The sequence below is a fragment of the Lissotriton vulgaris genome, unplaced genomic scaffold (assembly GCF_964263255.1).
Source record: "Lissotriton vulgaris unplaced genomic scaffold, aLisVul1.2 SCAFFOLD_699, whole genome shotgun sequence".
NCBI classification, from domain to species: domain Eukaryota; kingdom Metazoa; phylum Chordata; class Amphibia; order Caudata; family Salamandridae; genus Lissotriton; species Lissotriton vulgaris.
Window position 1 is genome coordinate 535,153 of NW_028240948.1, and position 23,923 is coordinate 559,075.

Here is a 23,923-nt window from a genome sequence, read left to right on the forward strand (position 1 = left end):
CTACTGTAATGAGAATAACTACTGCAGGATGTGCCAGTGAGTACTTCAGTGGAAAACATGTGATGCCCATTGACTACTGAAGAGTGATCTCAATATGATTTCAGGATGAGGCTTTATTAGTCTATGATAGCTCGAGGATGTGCATTGCTACCCCAGAATGACTTTTGGATGAAGCTTTGTAATTCCATGATGATTTTAGGATGGGGATGTATTACTCCCGGGGAGGGCGGGATGATCCCACATGTGTTTAAGAATAGGTCTGTACTCCTCCAGGGTAGTCTCTTAAGTAGAAGTGGGCAAACGTTTTAGAGAAAACCGATAATTTAAAAATAAGCTTTTTTTCTTTTAGTTTGCTTGTGGAGCACATCATGTCTTCAAGAACCGCCAAGGTTTGCTCTATGGGTGATCCATAAAAAAGGATAAATTCCTTGTTTGGACACATAAAAACTACTCGCAAAGCGTTCCTGAGAGGCATAGACTGCCCATTGGTTTTCTGAATGGTTTTTCAGGGTTCAGACACAAGTAGCTAACCACAGAGACCCGTTCTGATTGGTTGATGGCAGGCAATCAATGGTTAGATCTGTCCAGTTGGCTTCTGAGAAGCCACTCACTCTAGCTTTGGTCCCTGCACATCCAGGTATAGAATGTCTGTGACTACATGGATGGACAGGTAAATCTCTTAGCAGATAATAATAGATCACTGCAGGATACTGTTGGCTGTTTACTTTATCTGTTTGTGGTAAACAGAAGAGGGTGTGGTTCCGCCGCGGTGCGCACGTTCTAAAGGGTGGGCGGGGCTGCGTCGGCCGACGGCAGCACTAGGGAGGTAGTGCTGCTGACGACAGCACGGAACGGGTTAAAGAATGATTAACATGATCAGTCACTTCCCATTAACCGAGAAATGTCACCTAGACTAACCCCATAAGGATAAGTTCATGTTACTCCAGGATGATTTCAGGATTATTGTTTCAGGAGTTCCAAAGTTTGACACCTTTGATATGACATCTTCGTAGCACTGGTGAGTTACCCAGAGTGGAGAACCAACAAGGCAACCAACAGTTATTGCACTCTTTTTAATACTGAGCCTCTTCTACTCTCTTATTTTGGCTGTGGTCATTCCTAGCAAGAAGGTTGCTTGAGGACAGATCTCTTGGTGGGAGCCCTTGCATGAGTTTGAGACTGTAGTTGAAGCATGTTGTGATGAGCTGTTGTCAGGTGTCTGTGTCAGGTGTCTGTGTCTGTGAGTGAGCCCATAAAGTCTGCATTGCAAGTGCCCCCCAAACTTTGATGGGGCAAGTAGCAGCTGTTACCAGCCTCATTAGAATTATACATTAGTTACTTTCACTCTGAGATTTCAGCTGCTTAAGTTAGGTGAAATATCTGTGCGAATGAGGAAATACCAGAGGAGCTCGAACCAGGATTTAACCGTATGGTCCAATTCATAAGGAGTACGTCATCCACTCTCTGCCCCGATCCTCCCCACCCCATAGCTGCCCATCCCCTCATTTACAAGTACACCTGGTATTGATAACTCTAAAGATTAGGAAAATCTGAGTTATTTTTCATGCCACAGTAGTCTTCAGAGTGGCCGGGTGATTAAGATGTGGTGTGATTGAGAGATTCTGTAGAATCCTATGGCAAGTGTTTGTGCTGAGAGAGTGGTCTTGTAGATGTAAGCAGAAGAGCCGGTCACTAAGAGTGGTTTGATTCATTATGTTGTGAGTGGCCTTTGAACTTGAGTGGAGAAAATAGTTTTGTGTGGCTTGAAGTTATGACCGCCAGGGAGGTGTAAGTGACTGTAGCTGAGGGGCACAGAAAATTACAGAAGCGACTAGTGAAAGAGCTAAAAATAAAATTGATGAATGGTACTGCACGAAGTGGTTGATGTGTTGTGAGTAGATGATTTACATTGTTATTTGTGGAGTACGAGTACATGGTTTATGTGGGTTTTAGTTGCGAGTGATTTTTGGAGTGGGTGACTAGCGTAAATAGACTGTGGTGAATATGTGTTACTAGTGCTCTGAGTCAGTGTGGGTGGAAATAAGTGACAAAAGTAGCATTTGCGAGAGACTGGAAACCGAGTTGGATGTGCTGTGAATGATTTCAGTAAAGCTGTCATCAATTGTTCAACTGACGGTGAAGAACATTGCTGGTGGGAGCGAATACTGGGGCTAGTATTGCTGAATGACTTTTAGTTGGCGCTGTAAACTACTTGGGATAAACAGTCTGAGTTGTGAATGACTTTGGTAAGTCATAAGTGCTGTGAGCTGCAGTTAGAAGCAGAGCTATTTATGGGTTGTCTAAATGGCTTAAGTCAGTAAAGTGACTGTAGGGTTGGCAAATTAGATGTGAACTTGGAGGTGCGTGGTTTGGCCCTTTTGCAGGAGGAGAAATAGGGTTGTGGATGAGACTAGTGACAAGTTACATAAAGAATAGTTTTTAAAACACATTTAAAGGGGTCATTGGTCCATAGAGTGCTTCCAGGTTCATGATGGCAACCAAGCTTGCATCATTTATTTCTACACATGTCAAAGTGTATCCTAACAGACCCGCCAACACCATTAAAGTGTGTTGTGCACCGGCGTAACCCCGAGTGTTGTCCCAGCATCCTCACCTGGTAGTGCTGGTTCTGAATCAGGTTGTCAGCATGCCGCTCCTGAAAGTACAAAACGTATATTCGCATTAGAACAGCGTCAACATAGTCCCTCTGGAGAACGTCCCTTGTCGGCTCTTAAAAGGATGGAGCATGCAAGATGGCTGACGGCTGTGCTGGTAAGAGCAAACAACAGCTTGCATTTGCAAGCGGGGAATAAATAAGTCATACTTTGGAAAGAGTCATTAAAAAGTAAGCAGCCTTACCGTGAAGGTTTTCAGGTTCTCGTGCTTCTTGTTTTCGTCCTCGGAGTCCTTGGCGGGGCACAGCTGAAGGTGGACCCATTTGCAGAGGTACCAGATGGACTTGGGGCTCGGGATGATATTGAACGGAGGGGGCAGCGTTCCGCCTTCGTCGAAGTAGCTCATCCAGAGCTTGGTGCGCGCAAACTTCCACTCTATGTCCGCGTGGTCCTGTAGGGGAGAGAGGCCATGCGAGTTACTGACTCTTGCATTTTTGTTATTGCTGAGCAGCATTAAAGTTCGACACGTTCATCAATTATTAACGTTAGGCATCAGCACACCTAACTGTAAGTAAATTCCATGCTCAGGTAGCAGCATTAACCAGAGCAACCACCTGCTGCTGAGTCACAGAATCTGAAATGGCGAAGAAATAAATTCACAGGTTGGAAGTGTGTGATTTCCAATGTGAGTACATTTGGTCACATGGGCTGGTTGTGTGTGCTCCAGAATGGAGGCCTCTTCCAACAGCTGTGAACACCCACACACTCACAAAGTTGGTGTTCAAAGGTCATTTGCAAGCAACTTCCCAAAGTGGCCTTAGATTTGCAAGGAGCAGAAGGGCATCCGTTTTCAGAGTGGGGGAAGCAGGCAGGGTGTAGCTTACACTGGATATGCAGGTGCAGTGGCACCGGGGCCCAGATGACTTGGGGGACAACTGACCCTTGATTATTGCTGTATTACACGGATCAATCGGCAGCAATGTGGGGTATTTCCTCTGTTGCACTAGGGCCCATGACACACTGGCTATGTTACTGGAAGGGAGGGAACAAAGCAACGATTGTTAGGGTTGTTGAATAGGTTTCGAAAAAAAATCAATTATACATTTGAACAGTAAAAATGTCCTTAGGGGTTATATTTAAGGAAGCAAAAATGAAGAATTGCTACATTTCCATATGCGTAAATATGTCACACTCTCGTAACTCCAGGGACTGAAAAGAGCAAAGTGCAATATTATTATTATTATTTATATGACGCAACAAATCATCCCTGAAGGGATCTCAGCAGCTGTGAGGCAGACAACATACATAGAGAGTGATCAATCAAAACAGCCAGGTTTTGAGACGCTTCCTAAATTGTGCCAAATTGGGACCTGTTCGCAGATCCTCTGGCAGACTATTCCAGTGGGTGGGGGCTAGATCAGAGAATGCACACCCTCCCATCTCGGCTTTCCCGATTCTACGCTTGCGAAGCAGCTTTTGACTGCTAGATCTCAGGTGGCGCCCTGGAATGTACCATTCAAATTTTTTAGTTAAATGTGCTGGTCCCAGTCCCTGCAAAGATTTGAATACCAAAGATAGGAGTTTAAAGACTGATCTTTTCCTAATAGGAAGCCAATGCAGTTGTTGCAACAGCAGTTATGATGTTCGTGCAGGTTTGTTAAGGGGAAGGCGCGCTGCTGTATTCTGGACGACTTGCAGCCTTGATAACAGATCTTCTTTAATCCCTACCAGTAGAGAGTTCCCATAATCTAGACTACTGACTAGAAGCACCTGAATTAACTTTTCTAGTATAGAGGGGAATCCACAGGAAGACTTTTCCCAGCATGCACATCATACCAAAGCACTTGCCAGAGATGGGTTTTACATGCTCCTCCATGGAAAGTTTGTTATTGATAACAAAGCCCAAATTCTTAGCATATTTTTTTAGGAATGGGGGGCTTCCCCCAGTTCCACCAGCCACCACTCTGCGGTCCATAACTCCTCAGCTTTCCCGAACAGCAGAATCTCTGTTTTATAGAAGTTCTACTGTAGGAAGTTCTTGCTCATCCATGTGGCTATTTTTAACATGCAGCACTTACATTTTATTCTGGTCAGAGCAGGGTTATTTTCTATGAGGACTATCACCTGGGTGTCGTCCGCATAAGAGAACGTTTGGAACCCACAAGATCTGATGATGGGGGCCAGAGAATACACATAGATATTGAACAAGGTAGGACTTAATATGGAGCCCTGTGGTACCCCCAATTGTACACATTATGTTCTGTCGGTCAGGAAGCTATGCGTCCATTTTAATGTCGATCCTCTGACACCAATCTCTCGCAGCTTACCCAGGAGGATTCTGTGTGTGATGGTGTCAAAGGCTGCAGTCAGATCCAAAAGAACTAACATCGCAGGAGTTCCCTCATCCAGCAACATCTGTTACCTCTGTCAGAGCAGACTTACTGCTGTGGCCAGCACGGTAGCCTGACTGCGAAGGATCGAGCAGGTTATTTTGTTCGAGATAAGCGGAAAGTTGTTGATTAAACAAGGTTTCCATTATTTTTGAAAAACATGGAAGAAGAGAAATGGGTCTAACGGGTCCGCTAATGCTTTCTTAAGCATTGGCTTGAGTAAGCCTCCTTCCACTTTGAAGGAAAAGAAGCTGTTTCTAATGATAAATTGCAGACTTCTATAATTGGGTTAGACAAGGCCAGTCCAGATCTGAGATGATGTAAGGGGGAGTCACATCTAGTGGAGAGCCTGATTTATTGTGTACCAGCAAAGCACGCACTTGCTCGGAGGTGATAGCTGAGAAAGTCTCTAGACTGGGGGAGAGAGGATCTTCCGGGGTTGGTGTTGATGCCTGGGCCACCTTTTCCGGTTCAAACAAGTTATACATTTTGTCGATCTTCTGTTCAAAATATGTGGCTAAATTGTCTCATAGCCCCTGCATGGGAGGAAGGGAGGAGTTGTTATAACCCTTTATATAAACAGAAATGGGCTTGATTTGTCTGGTTAGCATACAACCTAAGTTAACTGTGTTTAGAAGTAAATCTTTTGTGTATTTCAGCTTTAAACTGCGTTTTTATAATTAGGCTCATAAAGTACGTTCTTGAATTTCTGATTGTAAGAAATTTGAGTTTTTACTGAGGGAGGTGAAAACCCTTCTCTAGCAGCCACATTCTTTCCTAGAGGGAACCACAAACGTCACTAAATTAACCTGTGCTTAACTGTCTGGTAGCTTGGCACTAATGTAGCCAGGCCTAACTTGGAGGCTATGTGTTAAGTATTTATGTAGCACTCAAACAGTTATGAAGTGAAAACACAACGCAATAAAAATGCCATACCAATTTAGAAAGTAGAGTAAAATAAAAATAAATAATTTGACTCCAAAACAAATTAAATCCAGTCAAAAGAACCAAAGGTATGAATGTTTAAAGCTTTAAGTAAAAGCTGGGCCAAGAAGTAGAAAGCACTAACTGTGTATTTCGTCAAGTTAGACTGGGACAAAGTCACAGGTTCAGGCTGCTTGAAATGGAGTGCAGGCCAGATACAGGGGCCAAGTTAGTCCTCCTGAAAAAGTTACCATCTCAAAAGTCTGGTTACCAAAGTTGATGTTAGCTAAGGGTCCAGGACATGGGGAGGCACCAATTGGGAATCATGAACTCATGCCAGCAGTGATCAGTCAGGTCCAGCTGCTGGTCCAGGCAGGGCCAGTTGCAGCAGGTCTGCTGGGAAGTTACAGGGAGGTTTCTGGAGCTTGTTGTCTTCCTGCAGCTCAGATCAGGTAGTCAGCCTACTGACCCTTGGAGTCACTCAGGTTAGTCTGGAATGAAGGAAGCAGCTCTAGTCTTCTTTCTCAGAGCAGGGCAGGCCTCAAGCTGCAGGGCAATCCTCTGGGGAAAATGGCTGGCCTTAAGCAGTTGGACAGTCCTCTGGGGAAAAAGGTGGACCTCAGGCAGCAGGGCTGTCCTCTGGGGAACAAGGCAGTCCTCCTGTAATGTCCACAGGTGCAGGAGAGTACAAATGAGTGGCTCAAGCAGTCCAATATTTATATCTGGTTACACCCTTTGAAGTAGAGGAAACGTCTAGTCCACCCCTACATCTGGATCTAGGACGTTCCTCCCCTAGTTTCTCCTGCCCAGGCTCCAAGAGGTATAGGGTGTGTAGGAAAGTGTCCCTTTTTGCATGGTTACCCCTCACTTTTTGCCTGACACTTTATGCACTTTGACTTGATGTACCATGGATCCCTGCCAATCAGGTTCCCAGAGCCTATGTTCTTTCCCAAAACTGTACCTTTGTTCCCACAATTGGCACATATCTGTCCACCGGTAAGCCCCTTGTAAAAGGTACCATGGGGGTACCAAGGGCCCTGTGACCAGGGAAGGCCTCAAGGCTGCAGCACATATTGTGCCACCATTAGAGGCCCGAAATGCATTGGGAATGTCTTCTTTTTTTGAACTTTTTTACATATAATTTTATGGCAATTCATGTTTTTGGATGGTTTGAAAATAATTACATGAACCGGCAGCGGTCAGTTGCACCTTTTGATTTTTGAAGTTTCCACATAGGCAACAGCAGGATTTACTAAACTGTTTCTACTCAAAAATACAATGTTGTTGAAATTTGCATGTGTGAAATTTGTTTAATTGATATTGAATGTTTTAAATAGCTTTTTGAAACGTTTTTAAAAAAAATGTAAGTACCTAGGCAGTGCATCTCACAGACCTGGGTGATCCCAGGACTTGAAATATGTAATTGTAACACGGGGGTTAGGGCTATACCCCCAGTGAGAAAGCACACAGACACAACAAAAAGGGATTAGTTTAACTTCGCTTCTAGATTGAATAGCACAAACCGCAGGCGGTGTGCAGGTCATCTCACATACAAAACACACATCCCTGTGTGCCATGCTTGCCTTGCAACTCGCTGCCTGTGGCCTAGGTAAGTCACCCCTCTAGCCGGGTGCACTAGCCCCCAGGTGAGGGTAGAGTTGCATTAGTCCTGTACCCCTACCTGTCTAAGTCCATTCTTAGACATTGTAAGAGCAGTAAAGCCATAAAGAGTATATGGTCTGGAAGCTGTTCATAATGAACTCCACAGCTACATAATGGTTTTGTTTAAACCTGGAATATTTGGTAGCAAACTTCGCATCACATTAAACCCACACTGATGCCAGTGTGGGATTTAATGTTAAATACACTAAAGGGGCATCTTAGAGATGCCCTCTGAAAAACTACCAGCCTAGTGTGGTTCCTGAATGGCTGCCTGCCATTTGCCACCACCAGACAGGTGTCTGGACACCCTGGTTAGAGGGCCTCCGCTCTCTGGGTCCAGAAATAAAGCCCATCCTGGGTAGACGTGTCATGCCTCCTCCCTCAGGATGGGCTGGGTCCATGAAGGGGAAGCTTCAAAGGCCTGCCGCCTTTGTTAGCTGACCACGCCTTTTGGTGCCCCCAGCAACTGGCTCTCACAGATTCTGACCCCCACTTTGGGCAGGAGAATTGGCGGGAACACCAAGTTAGGAAGATAGGTGTGCCCACCTTTGCCAACCCTACCCCTCAGGTGGGGGAGACAAGGTGAAGCACACATCTCAGTCCCCTCCATCTTGAACAGGAGGGGACGCAGCCAATCACTGAGAGGCTCATGCCCCCTCCCACAGGAGGGTGGCATAATAGGAGTGTACTCACCTCAAGGAAGGGTCCTATTGGTCCCAACGTGCACACCCCTGTAACACCCCTAAATTTAGTATTTATGGGCAACCGTGAACCTTGCCTCCTCAGATACACGAGGTAGTAATAAGAACAGAGGAGCCGTGCTGAAGTAGGAAGAAGAGGACAACCTTGAACTGAGTCAATGCCCTCCCTCCCTCAAACCCTCAGCATACACCGCACTTCCATGAGACAAAGGTTGCGACATTCAAGTGGTCGTCCCCCCAATCCCTTGTGACTTGCAGCCCACTTCCACCTCTTCTCTTCTGAATACTCACTTAACGATTTTGCTCGTGCCCCCTCTTTCCCTCTATTCCTCTCAATTTGTCCCCAGCCTTTTACCACCTCCCACCCCATTGTTGATTAGGTTTTGCCTATCTCTTCCTTTTCTGCTGTATTCATCTTTACAAGACACATGATCTATATAGGGTTTGATGCCCCACTGAACAAATCCACATTGCTTCACATTTTAGGACCCATAGCTCAAATCAGGCTATTGTTTCATTTTCAAAAAATGTTTTTCAGACAATTGTCGTTCTTTCTACCTCTTATGTGTACATATTTCTCTGTCACCCTTTTTCTCAATGCTGCAACATGACAGTCGGAAATAGTTTTCTGTTACACCTGACATGTTGTAACCAAAACCTCAATAAAAATGGTTTTAAATGAAGCAATAGCCACCGAATCTTATCCCTTCATCTTGACCCGTGGCTCGACATAAATGGGTCTATAAAGAAATAGCGTAAACTCAGTTATGAATCCTCTCGTGGGATGTTAAGATGCAACCATAAATTAATATCCAGCAGCATTATCCATACATATTTTAAGAGTACAGTTTAAACCCACCCCCAGCTGGATCGCTCTTCAAAGTACCTCATTTGAAGTCTTAATGTACAGCAACCCTTTTTCTGCCTGCTTTCACTATCATTTGGAGTTTTGTACAACTTCAAGGAGTATTTATGAGTAACCTTCATGTTCAAGTTTCGGGGGTAAAGCATGTTGTTCAAAGGAAGTACCTTTTACACTCCAACAAACATTCACCAACCAGGTTGAGTTCCCACATTGAGTTTGCCTCTCTTGCAGTGGCAGCTGGTTACATTGGATTGTGGTGAGGCTTTAAAGTTTGGTATGACTCTTACATAGCGAGTGAGCTCGATGAGCAAACATGGTGTTCGGGGCGTGCCTCGCACCCCTCCCCCGCACACAAAAAAAGATTAGCAAATAGTGCATTTTTAAGTTTATTTAAATAAATTACAAATGTACATGTGTAGTCTTAAAATATTTAAGCACATTCAAAACTGCTCCATATCTTACTGCATTAATGTGCTCAACAGTTACGGTAGTGAGCAAATTGTATAGTGTGACAACTTCAGGCCCTTTATAGTGTGTGTGTGCCCACTGTCTTCCACTTCGTGCGCCATATATTTTTGGAAGAAAATGCTCTTACCAGTCTTAGGGAAGCACCCCTTAGTGGCTAGCTGCAATCTGTCAAATAAAAATGTGTGGAGACAGTCTGTAAAAGGGGCATGGCTTAAACATGTAAACTCAATTTCTGCGAGTCCCATAGTATACCACTTGACCAGTATTTTCTGAGCTATTGTATCCTGATCTATAACACAACAACTGGCATATACCTAAAAAGTGCCGGTGCAGTTGGCTTTGTCAATTGGTCTTCAGTTATGTGCACCTCACATTACTCATGTATAGCCTTTTCTTCTCTACATCTCATCCATGTGCATATCTTAAGCCTCATCTCTTTCCACGCTCTTTCCACACTGCGCTGAATGCCCTTACGCATATCTTTGCTTCACCCGCCCCAAAACACCTACTGCACTAACTATTTTGTAAGCACCTTATTTTATTTTTGCCATGTCAATATTTTGACAACTGTGTACCCCCCTTCACACACATTGACACAGAATTTCAATTGCAACTGGAATACATGACCATTGCTTTGTGTGCTCTGCAGAGAGGCCAACATACTGGCAGGCACTGTTAGAAACTCGCACTTTCTTCTAATGTGCTCTAATGTGCTTGAGAGCTAGAGCTCTCAAGAATATCCTATTATACACACCTGGCACAACTAGGAGCTAAATCACTAACATGCATCACGGTTTTTTAACATTCATTGTTCAGAAATCAGTCAGTATTTTTGGCATTAATGTTATGGGCACGAATATGAGACCTGACAGGGACCCGTTTCAATGTCTGTTTTAATGCACTATGACTGAGCAGGATCCCCAAAATTACGCAGCTACAAACATCTAGCATGCATGCTGCACCTTCTAATTGTCTTTAAAATCAAAACATGTACACAGTGGGGCTAAAACATTCTAGAACCATTGCCTCAATCAATTTAAATAAATTAGGACCTTAATAAGCACCAAGCATGCACGCCATATTCTTAGCATGTATACTCAAGCATTTAATGGGTTTTGGCACTTTTCTGGTGTTCTACTGAAGGACTGGGTTCTTTTGGACCCAGCGGTGCCAGGGCACAACACCTGAAACCTTCGTGGGTAACCTGTTCCGGCGTACAAGTCACAGAGACACGGGACACTTCCTTCGGCGTCAAAGAGTCAAGGTTTATTTACTGCAGGGAACACAGAAGTCACAGGAAGTACATCGAGTGTAGTTCGGGGAGACTGCTTCAAATTGGTTATGTGGATCGCTCCTTTTATACAGTTCTTACCCATAGGCTAACATTGAACACAAAGGTTTACAACTCAGTTCCCACATCTAGCTCCCAGAGGGGTCGTTTTGGTCGCTTTGAAACATGCAAGGTCCGGAACATAAGTGCGGAAACATTTGGCGGTTCCCAACTGTAAAAACCCATCTTCCCACCATTAGCAAATTCCAATCAGCAATCAAGTAGATCGAAACAGGAACGAAGACAGGTGCAGAGGAAGACGGAGACAGTGGGGAGATCGGAAAGGGTGTAAAAGGGGAGGTGTCGGGAAGCACGAGATACAGGCATCAAAGGAACGTGCCTAATGAGATGCACGGCTGAGACAATAAGTCCGTGCGGCAAGATGAGCCTCGAGCGGCGCCACCTGCCTTACAGTAGCAACCCCCTCGTCATAAAGACACTTTCAAAGGACATGTGTCTTCCGCAAATATCTTGGGAGCCCCAGGGTCGCGAAGCGGACAGCGTCCGTTCGCTGACTACTTGAGGGCAAGAGACAAAATGGAGGCCGTATCTAAGATGGAACCCGTGGGTACAGATAAAAAGCCCACGTAACAAACGAACGGTTTGAGTTAGCACAGCGAGACTACGCATACTTACTAAACTCGTCATTTGCGGTTCATAGATACTAGACTCGACCATATTCGTGCGAGTCGGAAACACCACTTACAATTGTCACGGAACCTCAGACGCTCCTTTTGCCCTCATGTAGGCAAGCACTAGTCGGAATCATATTCGATATTCATCAGACCATCAAGATGTCGTTGTAGCATAACTCTGTCCAACCGAGTCCCCTTGGTAACAGGTGGTTGTCTCATACACGTTGTAGCACAGAGGCCACATAAGGCAGGACCACACTGCACACAAAGGCAACACGTGAACAGGAACACTACCACAACCCCAATGATCATCAGAATCTTCCAACCCCAAGTCGACATCAGGCCCCAAAACCAACCAAGTAGCGTCCAATCCCCTACATCCACGTGTATGGATTCGGAGATCTTATGCAACTTCGAGATGGCTTGATAGACAGTAGGAGCATTATCAGGTATGAAAATGCAACAGCTCGAATGGATCACTTTACATACCCCACCGCGATCTGCCAAGACGACATCTAAAACCATACGGTTTTGTAACGTCATAAGTCTCTCCGCCTGAAGTTCTGTGGTGATATTACCAAGGGCACTGGCAGTAACATTAGCTGTCGATTCTACCACTCGAGTCAAATGTCTCAGGTTCCTACTATTAACCATAGGTCCCCAAAACGGAAGGAAACCCTTGAAAAAGTCTCCTGCCTCTTGACCGGCAGTATCCTCTTCGCTAATTACGCCTCGTACAACTCTAGTCTTATGGTAGTCGGCATCTACAGTGAACGTCGGAGGCAACAGATTTGCAACAAAACATGAGCCCATAAAGTCTGAGGGCAACCATGTATGTGCACGATCATGACAGATGAAGTACGTACCCTTGGCAGCCAGAAACACAGGGGTCGGGGACATTGGCAGAACATAACTTTCAATGCAAGCACTTACTCCAAGTGAGGCTTGCGAACCACGACCCACAAGACAAAGATTACCAGTGTGGGGTACGACCCATATTGGAGGCGAGCTTTTAAGCTGCTTTTCATTAACGAACATACTATATTCCCCTCTACTCAGGACCCTATAGGCTTGTACCTCTTCCTTAGGGATGAGAAAAGCATCATGGATCTCATCTTCCATATCCTCTATTGCCATAGATAACACCCATTGGTACGAGGTAGGACCAGGTTTGGGGGAACGTTGTTCAGGAGTGGGGTGGAAACCTAGCGCGCTTCGAAGCATTGTTTGGAATGCTCGAGCTGACCCTTGGGAACTATACGGTAACACCAGATATGGAATTCCCTTACCCGTAGTATGTGGCATCAACCCACACACCCAACAATTAGTAGTGTTAACCACTAACTGATGCTGATGGAGGAGCTGGATAAAGGAATTGTTGCGAAATTCTACACGTCTAGCCTGTTCGTGTTCCGGTAAAATGTGAAAGGAATGCGGAGAAGCAGTAGTAGCAGTAAAGGTAAGATTAGGGAAAGGAGTAGGAGTAAGGGTAGGAAGTAAAAAGTAAGACATAGCGTAATACACCCCACCCGCCAAGAATGCAGAAACAGTTAAAAACAATACACACAATTGGAATACAAAACATTTAGTACGACTGAGTTTCTGCAGTTTGACTCTATATGCCTGAGCTCCTTCCAAATCGTACAGCTTCGAAAATGCCATTTCCCTACGACCGTCCGCAACGTTTCTTGACGCACTTCGTTCTGTGCAGCAATGGTCAATCCCCAGGAGTTCCTAGGAACCGACGGCCTTAAACCTAGCGTCAAGACCTACTGTCCAGAAGGAAGTACGCGCGCGGCCCTACGGCCCTCTATACACAATATATATTTATTTAGCACAATAATTCAGCTGTGGAAGGAAAAAGATACAAGGAAGAAGCTTAATATATATACAAACAAGTTTCAGTGATACGAAATGTTCAAGGTTGATCAGGGGAAACGAGGATATTGCATTTATCAATTTCAGCAAAGCAAAAAAAACTTTATTTGTCCTTAGTGTGAGAACGCAAAGAATATCGATGTTTCCCAGGACGTATCTGCTCGTCGAACAGAGGATCCGTTGAAGAGACAGCGTCCTGCTGATCAGTTTGTTGATTTGGTCTTGAGTCTTTTGCTGACAATGTTTCAACAGTGGCTTTCTGCTGCGCTGAGGGTTCTCCAACAAGCTGTGCGTCGCTAAAAGGTACAAACGCCGGCAATGTCTCTGCTTCTATTGACGCAATGCCTTTCCTTACCCACGGGTCTGCCGGTAAAGGAATAGGGACTCGTTTGCAATGGGTAGCATGTACCCAATTCTTTCGCCCCTCAAGACGAACGGCAGTCCTCGTGGCCAGGAGCACCTGGAAAGGTCCAACAAAGCGGGGGTCCAGATTCTTCTTGCGTGAGAAGTTACGGGTAACTACCCAATCACCGGGCTGGAGCTGGTGGCCTGGACCCTCCGTCTGCGTCGGCAAGGCGTCGTAAACCTGTTGATGAATTAACCTCAGTTTAGCAGTCAAGTCATGTAAATAGTCAATCAACATCGGATACTCAAGATCAACGAATATACCTGGCCTAGGAACCCCCCACACATTCGCAGGACGGCCGAACACTATTTCATAGGGACTAAGCCCTATTCGGGAGTGTACAGTCGCCCTAGTTGACAGTAATGCTAGAGGCAAAGCGTCAGGCCACGAAAGTCCAGTCGTAGCCTGAATCTTCGCTAACTTTAGTTTAAGGGTACCATTGTACCCTTCAACCAATCCAGCTGACTGGGGATGATTGGCGCTATGGAATTTCTGATTAATTCCAAGGCCCTTACACACATTCTTCATCACACTTCCAACAAACTCACTTCCGTTATCTGACCACACGACTCTAGGCATTCCATACCGAGGGAAGTATTCCTTCAGTAGGATTTTCGCAGTAGACAAAGCAGTATTATCTTTGAGGGGATAGGCCTCGATCCATCGGGAGAATGCGCAAACCACAACCAAAACATATTTCAAGTTATTGCATCGCTCCATATGGATGAAGTCCAATTGAATCACCTCAAAGGGATACAAAGGAGGAGCAAAACTGCCAGGGGGAGTTGGGGTTCCTTTGCCAGGATTGTACATTATACACACCATACAATTCTTCACCAGTCGTTCAGCACACTTTGTAATGCCATCATTCTTCCACACAGGCGACAACAACTTACAAATGCCTTTCGCGCTGATATGTGCTAACCCATGTGCCATTGTCACAACGGCCAGCACATACGCATCAGGCAACATCCATCTTTTCTGATTCGACAAATCAATCCAACAACCATTCACATCCAACTTTCCCGTACTTTCTTTCCACTTCATCTTTTCCGTCTCGGTGGCCTCATTCTGAATTGCTTTCACGCTCTCTATGGTATTTTCACACATACTTGATTCTGTAGGCCACCTAACCGAACTCGTCACATACATTCGAGTGCTAAGGTTCCGGGCAGTCTCCTTAGCAATCTCATCTGCAAACGCATTACCACGACCAACATTATCCGTCACTTTACGATGCGCACTACACTTAACAATCGCAACTTGAGCAGGCAAAGTCAATGCATCCAAAAGATCATTCACAAGCTGGCCATGCTGTATTTTCGTACCGTGTGACGTGAAGAAACCACGCTCTCGCCACAATCGTCCAAAGCTATGCGCTACACCGAAAGCGTACTGGCTATCGGTGTACACATTCACACGTTTACCTTTTGCTAGTACACATGCTCTAGTAAGAGCAATCAGCTCTGCAGCTTGGGCAGAATTTTGATTCAATCTCGCAGTCTCAACAACAGTATTCAACGTCACAACAGCATAAGCAGTAGTCACATCACCATTCGGCAATTTAAAACATGACCCATCCACATACAGAGTGCCGTCAGGGTCTTCCAATGGGGTGTTTTTAAGGTCCACTCGACCTTTTGTTTCCTCTTCTGTACGCAAGTAGCAGTCATGTTCTGTTACTTGATCTGACTCTGCACTAATTGGTAACAAAGTTGCCGGATTTAGGACATTACAACGTTTTATTTGAATGTGGCTTGCCAAAAGCGTCAATTCGTACCCAGACAACCTCGCACTCGTCAAGTGCTGAGTTTTCGTACGATTCAAAAGAGTGTCGACTGCATGCGGAACCATTACCGTAAGCGTATTATCCATGACCAATCCTGCTGATTGTCGGATAGAGACCGCAGCTGCCGCAGTTGCTCTCAAACAACTCGGCAATGCTCTAGCTACTGGGTCTAAGGTCGAGGAAAAATATGCACATGGACGTTGCTTACCACCAAAAGGTTGCGTTAAGACACTCAACGCACAGCCTTCTCTCTCGTGAACATATAACGTGAACGGTTTACTGTAGTCAGGGGTACCCAACACAGGAGCCGAACACAATGAATCACGCAGGTCAGAAAAACTTCTCTGACATTCTTCCGTCCATGGTAAAGGAGTTGAAACATTCTTGCACGTAAGAGCCACCAATGGTTTCGCTAGCAATGAAAAATTTGGGATCCACTGCCTACAGTACGACGTGATACCTAGAAAGGCACGCACATCTCTTTGGGTTTTTGGCACAGCCATTCGCGCAATCGCTGCAATTCTCTCTGGGGTCAATCTCCTTCCCTCCTTTGACAATAAGTGACCTAGATAGGTTACTTCTTGACAACAATATTGGAGTTTAGAAGGCGACACCTTGTGATTTAACTCACAGAGATATTGCAGCAACGACACCGTAGCAATTATGCAAATGTCCTGAGTATCAGCAGCCACCAATAAGTCGTCGACATATTGAATTAAGGCCGCACCAACCGGCAACCGAAACGCATCCAGTTGTCCCTTCAAGGCTTGACTGTAAATCGACGGACTTTCACAGTAGCCTTGAGGAGCGCGTTTGAACCGGAAGCTACGTCCACCAAGAGAGAAACCGAAAAGGTCCCTGCTCTCCTCGGCGATCGGGATGCTGAAAAAGGCGTTTTTCAAATCAATCACCGAAAACCATGATGCAGTAGCTGGAATCAGAGTCAGTAGCGCCGTGATGTCAGGCACAACAGGGAATTGAGGAACCACAATTTTATTCACCTCCCGTAAATCAATAACAAAACGATAAACAGGCGGTTTGGTAGGATCAGTACGTTTAAGAACGGGCAATACAGGGCTATTGCACACGTTTCCCCGAGTCTCCTCAATAACATCTTTCTCGATCAAATCATAGATGATCGCTAACAAAGCTCGTTCACCATCAAGGGAGATACGGTATTGGGGAATACGCGGCAACCGCACATTCGATTTCAACTGAACAACATAAGGGGAGATATCAAGTAGGCCCACATCGTTTGGACCCGTCGCCCACAAAGACGCAGGAAGAGAATCCAATTCCGGTGGAAGCTTATCGAGGGACAAATACATGGGAGAGACTACTTTCTCCCCAAACGTAAGCTTTACACCCACAGGAGAACAATACAAAGTTGCATACAGGCGTTTAAGCAAATCCAAACCCAAAAGATTTTCACCACAACCAGTGGTTAAAATCAACGGAGCTTCGAGCTCACGAGGCCCAATTTTAAGGGGCAAAGGGCACGAAACTGGATTGCTAACGGGGGCGCCAGAGAATCCAACGGAGACATTTGTTAAGCCAGACAAAGGTGCGCCAGGGAGTTTCGAATGCATAATGGAACTTTTCGCTGCACCAGTGTCCAACAGAAAAGGCTCAACGACGCCCGATGTAGCAACTGCGACGTAAGGCCCTCTCTGATCAACCGGAACTGATACCACTCCCTCTCCTTGTCTTTGGCTGTCCTAGTAATTACTGTCGTCAGTTCCCTGATCAACGTAATAATCGTCTACATTGTACTGCGCAGATCGTCCTTGCGATGATCCACGTTGGTCGAAACAGTTATTAGAATTTAATGAGTTATCAGAGCGGTCGTTCTGAGCACCACGACCTCTACCACGTGATGCATTCTGTGAACCACCACGGCCTCCTCTAGACGAATTACCACTATTACGATCATTTAAAGCAGGACAATCAAATTTAATGTGTCCCTCCTGTCTACAATAAGCACATTGATTGTACCCCAACGAAGATCTGTTGAAAGAGGAATCATTACGCGACTGCGATCGATTCGATTGCGACTGTGATCTATTCTGCTGAGACGCATTCTGATTAGAACGCGGCGGATATGCTTGTTGTAACAACACTTTAGTTTTCAGCTCTTTTGTCTTTTTATCAGCTCGATCATTTTCTTCTTTCTCTCTATTTTCATAATATTGTGCCGTAGCCAGAATCTGAGCTGAGGTAGAAACGGCCCATGCACTCTCTGAATTCTTCAATTTATTGCACAAATCGGGCAATAAGTTCGATACAAATTTATCCACAAACAGCCGTTGTCCACCCTCAGTGCCCATATCCTGTCCACTATGATCAACAAATGTTTCCTCAAACCTCGTAAAGAAGTCTGAAACACTCTCATCTTTCTTTTGCTTACAGGCTGACAACTTGTCCCAATTTACCTTCATAGCTGGCATAAGCGTTTTCATTAATGTAATGATTCGCTGCGGAAGAAGTGCAATCAACTGATCGGGTTTAGTAGCAGCCGCTTGTCCAGCGTCTGCCGCTGTAATGGCAGCCCAATCACCACCCAATTCATTTGTGTGATCTTGATGACGAATCTTGGCCCATACCGGTTGCGGTACAACATTGCCAAACAACATATCAATATCGGCAAGATTCATTACCGTAGCATCCACAAGCTGCGATAATTCTTTGTAATACCCCGCAGGATTTTTGCGAGGATCAGGCAAAGTTTGTTTCACCTGAAGCACTTCCGATCGTTTCCATGGGAGATGTATCCATACTCTCTGGAAATGTGCCGCTATTATGTTATTAACATCAGTATTATCAGCAGGTACCCAAACCGGCGGAACTTCACGCATAGGGTATTGGCCAGACTCAGCTTGTTGGCGTTCAAGATCCTCAACAAACAGTGCGTGAGGAATAGGAGCAAGGCGATAAGACAGCAACTGCTCAATAGCTCGTCGGACATTAGTATCGACTATCAGTCCAGTTGCGAACTGAAGCCGAAGATTAGACAGGGCGGTTAGCACCTCGTCAGGCGCAACAGCCGCTATCTGATCATGTAGAAGTTTACACATTTCGTCAAACACATATCTCTGAGTCGGTATGTTGAATTGACTAAATGTTTCAAGAACGACTCGGGGTGGATTTCTTTGCGGATTGTCCATCCAACCCATCGCCATATTGTATAGCGCAGCGCGTTCCCTATTACCGGGAAGCTGACTACGTCTCTGTGGTGGACCATCAGAACCAGCGGACCCAAAAACCGGTCCGAGCGACTGGAAAAAATTTGTCGCAATGGGAGAACTACGGTTACGAGTAGAGGGACAAGAGTAAGACACAGGACTAACAAGAGGAGGAGTAGAAACGTTAGCAACAACAGGGGTTAACAACACAGGAGCAGTAGCGTGAGTAGGAGTATGTGGAAGCGGAGGAGCAGTAGGAATAGAAACAGGCACAGGAGCAGGAACAGTCGGAAGAGCGGGTGCAGGTTGAGGAACGGGTGGAGGAATAACAGGTGGAAGAACAGGTACGGCAGGGACCACAGGAGCTGCGGTACCCTGTACGTACGGAGGTGGCGACTTCATAAGATAGGACATTAAAGGATCCTCAACTGCCTCTTCCCTCTTATCCGACTCCGTAGGCAAAGCAGGATAACATTTATCTATGGTCATACGTTGCAACCTCTCAAACACTTCCTTATCCTTATCCTCCTTATCACGCTGAAACTGCTCAGCTTTCTTCACAATGGTAGCAACATTATCTCGCTCACTACGTTTATTCTGTCTGATCTCTTTCTGTCGGGCTTCTTTGCGCCACAACCGAAAGGCATCAAACATGGCCGGCCTAGATTTGCGTTCGAACAACTTTATTTCCAAATTATCTAAGATCGACGCTTCGAAGCTACCGTGAGGTGGCCAACGAAGATCGCCGTCTTTCTTTGTATATTTTATCCAGTAATCGTTAAAAGCAATCGGGCCTAGCCCATGTTTGCTATATAAGTCATAAGTAGGAGTTCCAACCGGAGGTATCGGACACGAGTCCTCCAGCAGGGAATCCGCACCACAAGGTCTACAACAACTGAACAAAGTACTGCGACCAGGCATCTTGCACACTAGCCGAGTTTCACAAACTTCAAGGGTTACGGGATTTACCAAGTCCCAGCAAGAACAAAACCCTCGGTCTTTGGCGGCTGCAGTCGTCAAACAAGTACAACAACAAAGTACGCTAGCAAAGTGTCACCGACAAAAACACTCACACAGCGTATACAACAAAACCACTAGTGTTTACAACAAAGACACTCGCTGAAGTGTCTACAACAAAAACACTCGCTGAAGTGTTTACAACCAAGGATTCTGGGAGCGACCCACAAATACTTAACTCAAAGATCAATGGCGTCCTCAGGTAGGCCCGTCTATCGTCTCGCTATACCAAGGTCTACGCCAGGCGCCAAAACAGGTCTACAGTCAGGGCAGCAGTCCGTCGCAGCCGTCAGGAGGCGGGAATCTTCGCGGGAAAAGTCTTCGGGCCACTTATTTCGACAACAGAATCGATGAAGCGGGGTGCACCTTCCCTCGGAGATTTCACACGAAGTTCCTCACGATCGTCGGGCTTGGACCGGTACCACTGATGCAGCCCCACGTTGGGCGCCAACTGAAGGACTGGGTTCTTTTGGACCCAGCGGTGCCAGGGCACAACACCTGAAACCTTCGTGGGTAACCTGTTCCGGCGTACAAGTCACAGAGACACGGGACACTTCCTTCGGCGTCAAAGAGTCAAGGTTTATTTACTGCAGGGAACACAGAAGTCACAGGAAGTACATCGAGTGTAGTTCGGGGAGACTGCTTCAAATTGGTTATGTGGATCGCTCCTTTTATACAGTTCTTACCCATAGGCTAACATTGAACACAAAGGTTTACAACTCAGTTCCCACATCTAGCTCCCAGAGGGGTCGTTTTGGTCGCTTTGAAACATGCAAGGTCCGGAACATAAGTGCGGAAACATTTGGCGGTTCCCAACTGTAAAAACCCATCTTCCCACCATTAGCAAATTCCAATCAGCAATCAAGTAGATCGAAACAGGAACGAAGACAGGTGCAGAGGAAGACGGAGACAGTGGGGAGATCGGAAAGGGTGTAAAAGGGGAGGTGTCGGGAAGCACGAGATACAGGCATCAAAGGAACGTGCCTAATGAGATGCACGGCTGAGACAATAAGTCCGTGCGGCAAGATGAGCCTCGAGCGGCGCCACCTGCCTTACAGTAGCAACCCCCTCGTCATAAAGACACTTTCAAAGGACATGTGTCTTCCGCAAATATCTTGGGAGCCCCAGGGTCGCGAAGCGGACAGCGTCCGTTCGCTGACTACTTGAGGGCAAGAGACAAAATGGAGGCCGTATCTAAGATGGAACCCGTGGGTACAGATAAAAAGCCCACGTAACAAACGAACGGTTTGAGTTAGCACAGCGAGACTACGCATACTTACTAAACTCGTCATTTGCGGTTCATAGATACTAGACTCGACCATATTCGTGCGAGTCGGAAACACCACTTACAATTGTCACGGAACCTCACTACAAATCAGGACACTATATGGACATATTTCTCCCTCTGCTCTCGACTCCCTCAAAAGGTGAGCATATTTGGATTCCCTTTGCCGCAGACAAAACAAAACCCCTCCACAACATTTGGATCAACTTCACTGGGGAACAAATACAGTAGCTCCACTATTAAAGGGGCCAACAACTTACAGCTGTGTTTAAACTGGAAAAGGAGGCACGCAACATGTATGTACAAGGTTTGATCCAAAGTACAACTAATAGATCCTTTTATTGTATATTTATTTATATTCAGGGTCTTCATCCGAAAACACAAGTGTAGCCAACGCGTTTCACCTTAACAAAGGCTTCCCCAGGGCGGCTTAGTCCATCAGCTAGTGTAAACCAACTGTACAGTCAACGTCACAAAGCAGAATTAAACCTCTGGTACACACTTGCAACAAAGTATACATGTATCCAGCAATCAGTCAACCTCAAGAACATATACGTTTTAACGCCGTGCGGTACAAAGGCCCAGAGCCTCAAGGTAAGTCATGTTTGGCACAAAGCTCATGAGTCCCTCTCCATCTGAAGTTAGATGGAGTTGGACTCAATCAACCATGGCCTGAGGTGTCGCAGTGGGGTATGCCAGCATGACCATGCGTCTCAGCACAATATACCCAATACAAGGTCAGCATCAACACTTAACATTACAGAGATCAAGGCGCCAAATCTCATTTACCACACTCTGATCCAGTCCTACCTTGTGACGAATGGGAAAAGGTGGGATATATGCCAGTAAACAATCTCCAGCCTCATTCTGGGATGCAGTTTGCAACACCTGATAACCCTCTAGCAACGTCACTGGCCTACAGTGGATATCACCAAAGACTCCCATTTAACTGAAGGGCTTTAGAAAGGTAAGCCCTGCGTCATTACATTACAGATAGTTGATTTACTGCCCGGCTCCTGGCTTCTTGTTCAGAGTGAAGCAGGCAGGCAGCCTTGGACAGGCACACCAGACTTGAGTACATCAATTTATTTAGAGATACGATCTGATCTCCATCAAATCTGGATCTCCAAAAGACCCATTACCCGTATCTATACTTAAACAGTTAAACACCAATGTATTATCTGTGATAACCCAACTCCTAAATACATCAATAGAGGAATCTACGATTCCTTCAACATGGAAACATGCAATGATCCATCTCCTTCTCGGGAAGGAGAATGCGGACCCAGAGACATCCCGCAACAACCGTCCTATATTATTGCTCCCAGTGTTGTCAAACATTTTGGAAAAACACATTCACATACACCTAACTCAATATGCTATAACACATGATCTTCTTCATTCATCTCAATCAGGCTTCAGAGCAGGCTTTTCAACTGAAACTACCCTACTTGGGGCTACGGAAGGCATACAACACCATTTAGACAACGGGTATACAATGGCGCTCATCTTATTGGACTTGAGTGCCGCATTTGATACGGTATCCCACAAGGTGCTTATAAATACACTCAAGTCACAGGGTATTGGAGGGACCGCCCTCAATTGGCTCATTGCCTTCCTTGCAAATCGTACCTTCCAAGTCTATTCCAAAACTGCCTGCTCTGAAGTCCATTCTTTTGCTAACGGGGTGCCACAGGGATCCATCCTCAGCCCCTTATTCTTTAATCTTTATGTAAGACCGCTAGCTGAGATGGCTATGAAATCTGGCTTATCCATGTTTTCCTATGCCGATGATTCTCAGATAATTTTCTCCCTATCTTCACATAACACAGCTACCCCCTCTACTCTAAACACTGGTCGCAATAACATAGCATCATGGATGCAATATTTTTTTTTTAACTAAATGGAGGAAAAAACAAAGATACTAGTACTGAGAAAACAAAAAGATCTCTGGAACCAGCAGCAGTGGCCATGCAAAATGGGTGACCTTCCATCCCCCCCACCACAAGTTCGCAACTTAGACATCATAATTGATGATGCACTTACTATGCATCTACAATCAGCAACTTGTTTTACCATCATTAAATGGCTGCGTAAAATTTGCTGGATGCTACCAGAAGCAACCAGAAAAACCGTAGTCAATGCCTTAATTACATCAAGGCTTGACTATGGCAATGTGCTCTATGCGGGATCAAATACATCTGTAATCCATAGACTACAGATGGCCCAAAACACCGCAGTTAGACTCTTATGTGGAGTCCCTAAATCCACTTCCATCTCGGTCTATCGATGCAAACTACACTGGCTGAAAATCGAGAACCAAATAAAATTCAAGGTACTTAATTATATGCACAAAATCAAATCCTGCAGTGCTCCCAGTTACGTACTAGCACTGGCCAAGCCATATTTTCCCTCTAGCAATCTCCGGTCAGCCACCCAAGGAAGATTAGTTGTTCCGAAATTTAAATTAGCCCAGATGGGCGGCAAATCCTTCGCGTTTCTAGCCCCCTCACTTTGGAACTCGCTCCCCACTGCTCTTCGTAATGAGACAAACCATATCCAGTTCCACAAGTCAATTAAAAAACCTGGCTGTTCGACAAATAGAATGCTTTCTGTCTAAACATGCCTTGACCTGCTTTTTGCGCCAGAAAACCCTTTTTGGGTAGCTGTCACGCATTATAAATTTAAAAACTAAACTAAACAAAACAATGTATTTAGGTACTTAATATTTTTTCTGCAGAAAAGATGTAGGAATTTCAGAGTGCAGATCCAGAGC

The 23,923-nt window shown here is 45.4% G+C and overlaps 1 protein-coding gene across 1 annotated transcript in view; it reads right to left on the reverse strand.

Moving 5' to 3' along the window:
* The window catches only part of LOC147672474 (short transient receptor potential channel 5-like), a 385,149-nt gene that overhangs the window by 26,829 nt on the left and 334,397 nt on the right, over window positions 1-23,923 (reverse strand). The window contains exons 4-5 of the mRNA XM_086948009.1: window positions 2,860-3,066; window positions 2,615-2,656 (exon numbers count right to left, since the gene is read on the reverse strand). Of these exons, the coding sequence (XP_086804135.1) occupies window positions 2,615-2,656; window positions 2,860-3,066 (249 nt within the window). The remainder of the gene's footprint in view (window positions 1-2,614; window positions 2,657-2,859; window positions 3,067-23,923) is intronic.